Source organism: Mastacembelus armatus, chromosome 5 (assembly GCF_900324485.2).
Source record: "Mastacembelus armatus chromosome 5, fMasArm1.2, whole genome shotgun sequence".
NCBI classification, from domain to species: Eukaryota; Metazoa; Chordata; class Actinopteri; order Synbranchiformes; family Mastacembelidae; genus Mastacembelus; species Mastacembelus armatus.
In genome coordinates this window covers 20214995-20227823 of record NC_046637.1, presented here as the reverse complement: position 1 = coordinate 20227823, position 12829 = coordinate 20214995, and the positions used below count along the sequence as shown (strand labels likewise).

Below are 12829 nucleotides of genomic sequence, written 5' to 3'. Positions count from 1 at the left end.
TTGCCAGTAGTCCTTTTAAAGAGGAAATGTTACAAGAAAACACCCTGCACATAAGTAAGCTGAGAAACTCAGCATTTAAATAAAGCAATCATTAACTGAAACTCCTAGGTCAGAAACAAATAAACAAACATATTAGCTTAACAATACACTCATGATTTGAGTGAATACAGAGTTCCTGTATCTGTCTGTCTTGCTTTGTTATTTGTCTCACTACTAGCAAGTGGAAATGAGCCAGAAATGCCTGTGGTTTCAGATGGGATAGGGCTGCTCAGATAAAGCTCACACCCACAACGAAGGACCCCTGGGCCACAAGTCTGTATAAAGCATACATGGATGAAAATGTGTCAAAAGCTCTGACTCACACACCGGTACAGAAAAACATCTGCCCCACCCTTCACATAATATGTCACATACTAGCACTGGCTGACTGGCAACACTGTATCTCCACAACATGACACACAGTTTAAAGGTGTCAACCGAAAGACACTAGAAGGAAGTTTACCCTTTTTTGATTCATAATTGGTTGAGTTTAACCAAAAGACACAGACAATTCATTATCAGATCATGTCATTTTTTACCAAAAAGTGACAATGCATCCTTAATAAACTGACACTGTTATTGTGTTCCATTTGTGGGCCTCATATTAAATAGTTTGTAATGAACTAATCCTCTTCCTGAAAGAAAGTTGTTTTTCTTTCTTTTGGCACAACAGCATGAAGAGTATACATACAGTTCAGACTATTCCATGCAGGGTGATTGAAACTGCATACTTACAGAGTAGATAATGTGAGGTTTTAAAAACGAAAAATTATATACCGGTACTTAAAAATGTAGAGCTTCTGACCTCACATTAGTACAACTTCTAAATCCTGGCCTAGTCCACTACACAGATAACTGGTTTGTAGTGTTTGATCAATTGTGTTCCCACCAAGAAACATTCACACGTAGATTACCATAATGAATGGGACATGCTGAGAAAGGATAGGCAGAGGGCAATTAGGGTTGGGCTGGATTGAATACAAGGGATGTGAACTAAGGCATGACACAGTATTACTATTCACTAGAGGATTCCTTTTAAAGCTGGGCAAAGTAACCATATACTTCAAATTAGTAAATGCAACAAAAAAGGTCATTTAAATAGAAATTTGCTCCAATAACAAGGGAACTGGGGACTGCCCTCCTTGTTGTGGAGGACCTGGAGAACACAGAGTCTAGTTTTGATGAACTAGCACCACCTCAACCCCATTGCTGCCCCCCAACTCAAAATACACACCCATGCACTCCACTGGCAAACTGCCAGTTCCAGATCCTGCTACTTCCCACAGGCCACCACGATTAGACCTTCCATTAGGATGGCCGGGGAGAGACACAACATGGCTGTGCCCATTAATGCCTCAGTATTCCATGGACAGTAAACCATGTTTTTCAAACCAGTTCTGTCATATAACAACGGTTATGACAAAGCTAATGAAACCTTTATGCTTTGTAAATTGAGCTATTTTATAATCCCTATGACACTTAATTCCTTGGTCCTTACTTTATTTGCTCTTACACCCTCAGCCTTGACAGAACATAGCACATACTGTACTGATACTCCAAAAATATTTCCCCTATCTGTGTTTCTCTTTCTCCTGAATGGCATGGGAACCAGGGTCTAATTGTGGCTATTTACAGTTTGGATCGATCATTAACCAGCTAACAAGAAGCTGATATTTCAACTAGCACTTTAACTATTTCAACTTTTACATCAGTATTAAAGACTAAATAATTACACAAAAAGGTTACAAACAAATTTCTTTTTTGCTTTTAGTATTAGTTGTCATTCTCTCAGACATTCTCAAACCAGGTCAAATTTATTTATAACACCCACACCCCAAGTTAGCCCAGGAGGGTTTTACAGCATGTGTGTGGCAAGAAAAAAATCCACACAAAGAAATTGTCTTAAGTGGCTGAATTTTGTTTCTAGACAAACTTTCAAATAAAAACAACAAAGTAAATTAGAGCAGCAGTAAAAAGAGGTGAACCTACCTTTCTTGGTTTCAGCTTATCCTGCAAATCGTACTGGCCTATGCCTTTGTAGCTGACTCCCAGCCACCATGGTATTCCTTGCTTGTCCTGTATGAAAGCATGCACACACACAACAGCACCACTCATTAAAGGTAGCTTTATTGGTGGGAGTTTCTTTAAAGGCCTGTTATCAAAGCAATTGCCCCATTAGACTCAGTGCATTAGCAACACAAGAAGATCAAATGCATTGGAGGCTTTAAAATCTTTGCAACCCTGACTAATTAATTTTAACACTGCTGTTTGATCTCCTCAGACACCTTCATGTAATAGGGATTAGTAGGAAAAGTTAGTAGATATGAATAAAATGAAGGGAAGTTGGAAGAATCAGAAAGTATGCAAAACATTTTTAGCAATGATTATTGGAATCTTGACTGTTTTTATTTATTTATGGTTTAGATGTTGGACTAAGCCGGTTTGTCATATTTTCTTTTCCCACGCAAACAGGCCGAGTAAATGCTATATATAACTACAATATTATAGTTGCTGTTATAGTTGCAGCAGAGTTTTTAAATGGGAAAAGGCCTTGTTATTTAAGCATCAAGCTAAATATCAATAAATGTAGATGTAAGTGTTAGCTTAGAAAAATAAAGACAGAATGTCGACATAAGGTTTTTCAAAGGTTAAGCTACTGTATGACACAGGGCCCCGCTGTTACCTTCACTGGGTAATAATGGACTCCATATGTTGACTGGGACTCCACCAGGCCCAGATACCTTCAGAGGAAGAAGAACAGGTTAACTGGAATTCAGCCACTTGCACTTCATCATTGTCACCCAGTGGCTGCTGTACAACACCCAGAATAGGATTTAAACTACAGTCATTGAAAAGCAACAGTCATTTGCAGTGGCTAGCTGATTGATTTATTTCAGGGCTATAGCAGAAAAAGGGGAAGTCCATTGATCAGTTCAAGGACACAAATCATCCAAGTGTAAATGACCCAATGTGTTAGTGTTGAGAAAAACTTCCTAAGGCTGGCCAGTTGCTTAGTCTAAGATCACCTCCTCTAATTAATGACACATTATAACAATGTGACAGTCCCCTCATACAACAGAGACACAAGGTTGAAGAGGAAGCCCTGACTCAGAAGAGCTGTGGAATCAGAAGCAGTAGTGTGTAAGAGTTTAATTGGAAACCCACTTAAACCATAAAGATTTCATATTTGTTTTCATTACTTACTGTACAATGGCTTGTCCTCTGGTCAGTCCCTTCAGTTTCTTGTAATGTTCAATCACTTTATCCTCACTGCAAATGGACAGATAAAACATTTAATGAATCAATTGATCAAAATAATCATCAAGTGCTTCATATTCCAGCCACAGAGGGACTGTTGTGAGAAGGACCTGTCTTTGGCACACATTGTGTCTGCTCATGCAGAAAATGCATTCTGGCCTACTGGCCTGCTCATGGCTCTCATCTCCCTCACTTGCTAATGCAGCCCATTTACTTCTCACTGTAATCATCTCTTTTAATAGCACAATAGGATTGCAGACTCACTGTAGCTTAACGGACAGAAAGAGGCAGAGAGAGATAGATGTATACTGTGCTCACCCATGCACTATAAGGCTATAATTTTAATTTGGATATCAAACACAATATGGCTACTTCACAGACTTCAATAGCCTCACATGGCTGTTAAGCTTGAAGAAGACGCTCAGGCAGATAAGCAAAAATCAACAGTGTGGATTACAGAAGGAGATAGTAGTTCTTCATAAAGCTAGTGACCGTGAGCACCTCCCCGTCTCAGGGCTAATGAGCAAACATAATTAACACAACCCAGGCATTAATTAGTCACCCCATCAAAGGTAAAACCGTCTGCCAAGTACTAGGCATGTCTGTATGCACCTTACTGCTCAAAACTGCTTTTCTGGGGAAAGTACTGCTTTATTTAACCAGGTGTTACTAACCACTGAGGCATGTCTGTGGAGGCAGGGCTGTGATACTGGCTGAACTGGAAGCATCTATAGTTTTTTTGTAAAACTGCCCAAGACTGACCCCCACTAACCACCCTCCCTCACCCTAATGTTTTTTGTGGTTTTCAAAGACCTCAAGAGTTCAGAGAACATACCAGTAATTTAGAGATGGGTGCTCTCTTAAAACTCTGGTGGGTAGAACTGGGAGCTCCTTCAGGTCTGATCTGGCAGTCTCAGCACTGGAAAAAAACATATACAAACTCTAAGAACAACAGATTTATTCACTGACAAACAGAGTCCTTCTATGGTTCTATTGCCTTTGATTGAGTATTAGAGTTAGTCTTCTTAGTTTTTGGAGCTGCAAGAGACCCAGCAAGACACTAAAACTACACCGCTGATAGGCATGTTATTATGTTCTAATTAGTACTACCTCCTATACATGATAATCTCTGTACTCAGAAATCTATAATATCCTAACGTTAAAATGAATGTTTAATGGAGCAATTATAGACAAGTTATAGTGTACACCACATTTTCAGCACATCAATGGTTTGAGTGGAACCATGGACCTATTTTGAATGTCAAACCAAAAGTCTAAAAATGTGTAGAGAACATTTTTCCATGTGTTTGTGCTTTTACAGTGTGGTTTGAATTTCTGTCTTAGAATATAACATCAATCATTCATGTATGCAAACCTTTAGAAAAGGTGCAGTGTCAGGATATTGTGTTTATCTTTCTTATCTATAAAGAGGGACACTGCTTGCCAGGACTAAAACTTGAGCTTCACTTATGTCTTGCCAGACTTCTAAAAGTACAAAGAGTCTTTAAGTCAAAGGGAATTTTTGGATGGGTTTGTGAAGAAGTCTTTTAAGATGCCAAAGACATTTAATGCAGGTTCTCAGGAGTAATACACTTCATAGTTATGAACTGTAGGTAAACTAAGTCAGTGGCCACACAATTACAAATTGAAAAGGCGCAGCTGCTCTTACTCACAAACTCTTCCAAAAATGTTAAGCAGAGTCGTTATAACAAACACAGGACTAGGCCATGTTACCTGTGGTGTTTGTCACTCTAAAGGTCTATGATAGTGAATTACGGGGCACTCCAATATCGTGTAGGAGGAAGCACTGGCTCTACAGTTTCTGCTGGACGAAAAAGGGCTCGATGGACCAGTCCACTGGAGAGCAGAACAAAAGCCATTCACAGGCACTTGGCAGCGTCTGCCTATGTTGAAAAGTATTGTACAAGGCCCAGCAGTATTACAAAACATTTGGTGGACAGGACTTAAAAGTGTATGTCAACCCATATGCCATATAAATATTTTTTAAAATAAACCTACCATTTCAGAGAATTTTATTCCAAAAGCCATTTGACCCCAAACTGACTTTAATAAAAGTCAGTGTACTTCTATAGAATTTAGCAGCCACTTAAATGGTGGTCTAAAACCAAAGTGATCCAGTTATGTGGATCACCTCACTAAACAAAAACAAGGGCGAGCTGCTGCAAAGGGCAGAGGCATATGAATCACTCTTTGCTGTAGCTACCTCTCAAAGGTTGACTGGGTTTTGCTGCCACGGCACTTCACTGCGTGTTTGATGGCATACACTTTATGGGGAACTGGGGCTGTTGTCGGGGTGATCTACTCCACAGGCGTGCTGCCCTGTCAGCAATCTGGAATTCATTACTACGTCTGTTATCTCCCCGCAGCTTGCAGCATGGGGGCAATTCCTACACTCAGTTTAGCCCTGCCCAGCACAGCCTACCCAGTGTGGGAGAGATAATACTCATGTGTCAGCTATTCCACAGGGCTGAGACATGGTGACTGTGGTGGGAGCACAATGAGAGAGCCTACTGCTGTGAATGAACCACTAACTACAGACCTGTACATAAAAATAAAACTGAAGACTAGTCTGGGTGCAATACTGTTTATATAGATACAATTAGAACACAACTGACACTGCCTTAATTAAAGTTATTTAAATTATTACTAGCTGTTAAAATATAGAGATAAAGATGAAATACAGATGTCTGAAGATCACCTTTGAAGGTGATCACAACTGGACAAGAAAACAATCACATATTCTTAAAACGTATTAAAGATATGAATCTATTCAGTTAATTTCCTACAATCCTTTTTATCATCCACAGAGGTCGTAACTTGTTGCATTCAGCTGTGGATTGTACCTGCAAGTGGTGAAGCACCACAGTAATGTGTAATCAGTGTGGTAAAAAACAAGACACAATGTTAAGATCCAATGCAATATTAACATAGTAAAGGGAATTCTGATACACTACAGGCACAGTGTGAACCCTGATGGTGCATTAATTCGGTGCACAGCAGGGGACCAGCCCACACCATCACAATAACACAACCACAGTGACTCCTCCTAGTACCAAGTTGTCAACCATTGGGTGGTGGGTCTGGCTCATCCCTCTTAAAGCAGCTGGCTGGATGAGGAAGAGGTCTCCCTGTAACTTCTCCACAGCTAATCTCACTGCTCCACGGCACTTTGCTAATACAGTGCAGAGGAGACACTTTATATTATTTGCTTCATGAGGGGATTTACTGGGCCTGATTCTCCAAAAGCAGAAATAAAGCATATCCCAATTTGAAAAACACTGTCACAGTACAGCAGGGGATTGACTAGTACAAATGCATTGTTATATGGGCCAGTAAGGGAGGAAAGTAACTTTATTTTGCAATTTTGTGCACATTCCCCCAAAGAAAGAAACCTGTTCTATTCCTGTAATTGTTGTCAAAGGATGTGAACCAAATACTCCAAATGTCAACACAACTAAATATATTCACAAGTTAATATCTAAAAACTGTACCAGAAAGAGCAGAGAAAAGAAATAGCTCTGCAAAGAAAAAGAAAGACAGACTGATTTGGACATGCTCCCATCCTCCCTGTTTCTCCCAGATTTGTTGGCAGGGTGTCTTTTATTGTGCTTTCAGAGTAAGGACAAAGTGTAGCCCATCCCTACACCCACGTGAACTGAAAGTTCAAACTGCACACCAGTCTTCAAGGTAAAGTAGTTTTTAATCAAAACACTTAGGCATAAATCTGTACTAAAAGTGCAATAAATAGTAATTAACGTTTTATCAGGTCAATCATGCTTGTAAATAATCAGGGTGTTAATGAGCACAAGAAGACATAGCTAAACATTTTTTTTAAAGAGGACAAACATAATAGTTTGACAAGGTGTCAAATAGCATTTTCAGCATTGCCTTTATCACCACTGAAACCATGCACACACAGTTCCTTACAGTGCACAAATCTTTGTGTTCACATAATTGACAGAGAGAGGAGTTTAGGACACAGGGACAACACAGGTTATTGCCTCGACTCAGTCACTCAGAGTACTAGTTATCAATAGCAGCTAATGCCCTTCACTCATACAGCTGGACAAAAAAAACAAAAACCTTATCAGCAGGTCAAGCCTCTGAGAGCAATGAAAACATTAGTTCCACTAGTGAATAGTTTACAAAGGCATTGTTTCGAGAGTCTCCCACCAGTGTCATTGAAAGAATTACAACGTGTGAATTTGTCCATGTAAAAGCTGTGATTGTCAAGATATGTCAAATGAACTGATCATCTAAAATTGCGACTTTTGGACTATATGGATGGCAACAGATCAGCAGGGCTTCAGTTCAATGTCACACAAGATCAAAATCAAGGGAATTATTAACTATGGAAGGTCCAGTGCAAAATAAAATCTGAACCAGAAAAGCTGAACATTAACAGGCTAGACTCATGCAATTTTTATAGACTTGGCATTGACCAAACACCACAAGTGAAAACTCTACTACAGGGACTAGATTGTGCAGAATTTGCATTTAACTGCAGACACTAGTTCATGAAAAGGTTTATGAAAGTCTGCGTATATCATTACAGCACAATATATGAAGACATGCAACTTAAAAAAACACTACATCTCTACACAAAACATGAAGTTGAAGATTTAATAAACTTCTATTGAGTTCCAAATGTAATGTTCATTAGAAAAAAAAGTGAAAAGTTAACATGACAAATACCCTTTGGGTCGTCCTATTTTCCATTTACTGCATTAAGGGCTACGTCATAATATTGATAATGTCTTCTTACCTGCTGTAATCTCCTTTGGCCTCCTTAAAAGGGGAAACATTGCAGTTAGTAAAAGCATTTTAACGAAAATGCAAAACTTCACTAATGCCCAGTATAATGTTAGCGATAAAGTTATTCACAATGTTATAACTTAACGTAACTATTAGTTAAACATGAACACAATTAATGTGACGATATTTAGTAATTTATTTGATAACCACGACTAACAGTGCAAAGAAGTACACGCTGATTGCAGAGTAACATTAATAAAAAATGAGAAATTTCTTTAACGATGCCTGCAAACAAAACTAAAGCTAACGTCACCCCAAGAGACAACTGTTTTCAAATGGTGCGTGCCTCGACAGTCTTCATTTCCATTTAGGGTGAGTGACAAATTCTGTGTGAAAAGCCTGCGACAAAACTCTTTCTTACCTGCAATGCGAATGCGGCTAATTTAAAAACATTTGCACTCTCCACTTCGATGGTCTCCTGTTGTAAGAAAAATGTGAAATTAGAAACGATTTAAAAAAGTATACGTATACAAAGTGAACCCTGTCCCAAACACTTGACTTGACAAAAAATCTTTTCGTCCCGTACCACGGTCCCACCGTTACCGACTGAACCACTTCCGCAGGAGCAATACGGTGTTTCAAACAGTTTGAGAAGTGCATTTCATACACTTCTACCACCTAAATCGTCGTGAGATTTTTATATAAAAAATAAAACACCCACCGGTGTGTAGAAAGACCAGTTTAAGGTTCTGCTCGAGGCTAGAGTTCTCTTGTTTAAGTGGTACAGCCCGAAAGCAGGTTCAACAGTCTCCGTCTCCCATAGTGACCAGTGTGCTCTCCCCGCGAAAAAAACTGCACTGCTACGTTTGATCGCATGTTGCGTTCAGTGCTCCTCGTACAACTCTACATCTCGTTTAGTAACTGCCCGCATACTATATTTATCTATGCCTGCCCACTATTGTAATAATAATAATAATAGTGGGTAGGCACAGGTATTTATAGTACTTTTATTTTCCACCAAAGGTTGCATAACTATAATAAGTTTACTTACAATCGCAGATATATAAAAATAATATATAAAAATGTTTACTATTTTGACTTATGGTTTCAAATTGTTAAAAGAAACACTTCTACTGCTTAAAATGAAACAACACTCATGTAGTGCTTTTTAAAGAAATGTCTCTGGGCATTGGAATTGTCACCTTACATATGTAAGAAAAAATGTTAGCTAATTGCAGACAATATAATAATATAATAATTAGACAATATAATAATTTCAGGCCATCTGGATAAGAACTAATCATATACCAAAATCCTTAGAATTTATATTAAGATGTGAAATTAGAATATTAGGTCTTTGTTATGTTTGAATGAATCCTGCACAGCATAAACCATGGCTTGCATTAAATGAACTTTTAAAAATTTTGAATGTCCAATAGCACTTAAAAGCTTGAAGCTGAATAAACATGTATAAAATACAGTGGCTGGATAAGTTATCTTCTAAGGCGATCAGCTTTTGCACACAAAGATTAGAAACCAAGGGGCCATGATGCCAATTTGGTTTCAAGATATAAAGTGAGAGAGAGAGAGAGAGAGAAAATTAATGCTTCAAACAACTTACATTAAACACTAAAGATTTAGCATTCAAGAAGAACAGCTCCACTGTTTTGTTCTCTTTCAAGTAGGTGATCTTCTCAATATAAAACCTGTGAAAAGTTTATCTTGTCAGCAAGGTTCACTTGAAATAGAATGTCAGTACATTTTTCCAATGTTCAGCATTATCCACAGATTATGCTATATAAAAACTAACTTCGTTTTCACGCAGCAGGATCTAAACTGTGCTCTATCACTGCCATCTGCTGGCTAAGCCTCAGCCTAGTGGCCATAAAAGTATCATTACAAGAGCTTGTTTCAAAATAGGCCTATATTATTCACTATGTAGTCTTATATATAAAACACTGAGCTGGACTAAACACTGGCCAGCATTTGCCACAAGAGCACTCACCTCACAAGGAACTTGAGTTCCAAAGGTCCTCCAGTCTTGGAGAAGTCATGATCAAGGACTTTACGATCCAGCTGGAGCCAGTTATTCTGGCCTCTGAGCAGCAATAAAAGAAGAAATCATATGTTAGAATACTGCTTTCTTAAATGTGATCGCTTCTTTTCTTTCCTAATCTAAGTCTTTGCTTCTGTAAACATAGTTTAGACAATGCATTTTTGTCTTTAAATGACTCTTTTAGGAATTGTACTTACGTGTCATCTATGAAGCACAATCCAAAGTATTCTTTCTCCTTCAGGTTAAAATGTGAGGCCACCAAATCTAACAGCTCACGGGACAACAACTTGGGCTGAAACATTTAAAACACAGCACAAACTTTCACTTTAGACCATTTGTATGTAAATTAGTGTTGTGCTGGAAAAAATACAAAAAGATGGGAAAATATGATTTACACATGAGATTACTGGTTCAAAAACAGCTCAAGAAACAAATGAAACAGAAGAAAAAAAAAAAACTACCTGAACCAGCAGCTCCAGGTTCCTGCCATCAAGGAGCTGAACCTGGCACAGACGACCTTCTGTCATCTGGAAGAAAAAAAGGCATGACATATGACAGCTACTGCAACAGTCGAAGCACACCGTCTCCACCTCCACTTTTGTCTCTCCAGTCAGATATCTCCATAACTCACTTTTTTACACAAAGTAAGACATTTTGGCTATAGTTTTGGCTTTTCCGCCATAAGGATCACATACTAAATACAAGCACATACCTTCAACTCTGGTTTAATGAAAAACCCTGAGACATCAACATCTCACATTTTCCTCTACTTTAAAGAAACCAAACTAAAGCATAATGGAGTCCTGCGCCATTGTTTAATTGAATTCCCACTCTATTGTTTAATATGAATAGTTTTAAGATTTGTTCTGCTGCAGTGAGCAAAACTGCCTTTCAATGACAGACAAGGGAGGAAAATTATTGTGTGGTGATGGGCACTACTGAAGTCATATTTCAGTACTTGGCTTCTACCAAATTCAGGTTTATATTCAGATATTTTATAACATTCTTAATTCGTTTACAATTTTGATGACAGTGTTTAGTTAATCTATTGGATTGCTATTGGTGAAATGTTTCCAATAGTCAATATCTTCTGTAATGTAGTGGATTATAAATATGCATTGAATAAAACTCTGTGTTTTATTTAATTTGCTTATTTTTGTTATCACCAAGAGCTACATTTAATGCTTGATACCACCTTATGTCTGTACATTTAATATGCAAGCAGCCGGTTAGCTTAGCTTAACACAAATACTGCGAATAAGGGGACATATTTAGCCCACCTCAATTTGAAATTATGTACCAGACAATCCTATTGCTTAGCACTGAGAAACTGAACTTACATTGTACAGTAATCATAGTATGAGCAGTATCTACTACTGTTTGAGCTCAGTAACACTAGTCAGAACCTCAAAATCAAGACTCTGTACTATTTGTGTTGCTGCTCAGGAATATGTCCAGGACATCTTTTATTTCACTTCAGTGAAAAACATGTGGCATCCCACTGCTTGGCCTTTGTGATGGAAACTGACAGTCATGTTGACGTCCAGTGTGACCGCAGGGTGTTACAATTCAGCCTACCAGGACATATTGCTCTCAGCACCACATCAGAACTGTCATTTCACTTTTATACTGCTACCTTTCCACTTTCTTTTTCAACGCCCTGAACCTCAGTGAGATATTGGGATGCTGTGGAAAGAGCTGTACTTCCCAACAACAAGATTTCATTTGGAGTCTCACTAAGCTAGTACTGTATTATTCGAAGTTTTGCTCTGAAGCCCCAAATTTCCACATACCCATGCTTTCTGAGCTAGAATGCAGCAAGTTCCAACTGTTTAAATAGGGATTAATCACCATAGTAACCTTTCATTAATTGTTGTGGTTCTGCAAGGGACAATCCAAGAGTCAGTCTATGAATGGTACATTGTTGCAGGGCAGTGACATCAAAACACAGAAAAAAACAAAGGCCTTTCAGTTAACAGTGTGTTTTCAGGCTCACAAACAGCCATTGAATGTTAGACTTACCATCAACATCTGTGCAATAAGATGCGTAATATTATAATGCATAAATGTGCATTAAGACGGGGGCTGCACTGTAATGGTGTAGTAGGGTATCAGTGCCCTTGAGCCAGCTGAGCTCCAATGTGAGGTGCCTATCATTAAAAAGAAAGGTCACAACTGTGTCAAGGCGATCAGCCCACTGAAGCTTTGTCATTATGGGCTCTGCATGTGACCTTCAGCCACTTACCTGCTCAGGCTGAACTGGGTCCACCCTGCAGTTCTGATTGCAGGTCTACAATACACCACTTTATGCATTTCCTCTCAGAAAAAGTTAGACTGAGTAGTAACATAGTGTGATACATAATGTTGGAACGTAACTAATTACATCTATTTAAATGTACTAATGTACAAATTTGAGGTAATTTTTGTCAAGTAGGTCCAATTCATCACTTTTATTGGAAATATTGCCCTATTTCCTCTTACTCTTACCACTTACTTTTCAAATTAATTTTTCTAATTACAAAACAATTCACTAGTTTATGCAAGATTTATATAGACATTGTTACAGCTCCCCCTTGACCAAATACAACATCTTAATTCATCCATAATGATGATGCAATGCAATATTACATTATTAGCCACTGGCTGCAGCAAATCCACAAAATAAGTAGTTTTATTTGTGATGCTTTGAGGTATACTAAT

General features: G+C 38.4%; 1 protein-coding gene across 4 annotated transcripts in view; it reads right to left on the bottom strand.

The window, feature by feature from the left end:
• The window catches only part of frmd4ba (FERM domain containing 4Ba), a 38380-nt gene that overhangs the window by 10054 nt on the left and 15497 nt on the right, over nt 1-12829 (bottom strand). For all 4 annotated transcript variants that reach the window (XM_026306891.2, XM_026306889.2, XM_026306888.2 and 1 more), the window contains exons 2-11: nt 10591-10656; nt 10327-10421; nt 10079-10171; nt 9695-9779; nt 8495-8551; nt 8084-8106; nt 4133-4216; nt 3244-3309; nt 2723-2780; nt 2029-2115 (exon numbers count right to left, since the gene is read on the bottom strand). In XM_026306891.2, coding sequence (XP_026162676.1) covers nt 2029-2115; nt 2723-2780; nt 3244-3309; nt 4133-4216; nt 8084-8106; nt 8495-8551; nt 9695-9779; nt 10079-10171; nt 10327-10421; nt 10591-10656 — 714 coding nt within the window. The remainder of the gene's footprint in view (nt 1-2028; nt 2116-2722; nt 2781-3243; nt 3310-4132; nt 4217-8083; nt 8107-8494; nt 8552-9694; nt 9780-10078; nt 10172-10326; nt 10422-10590; nt 10657-12829) is intronic.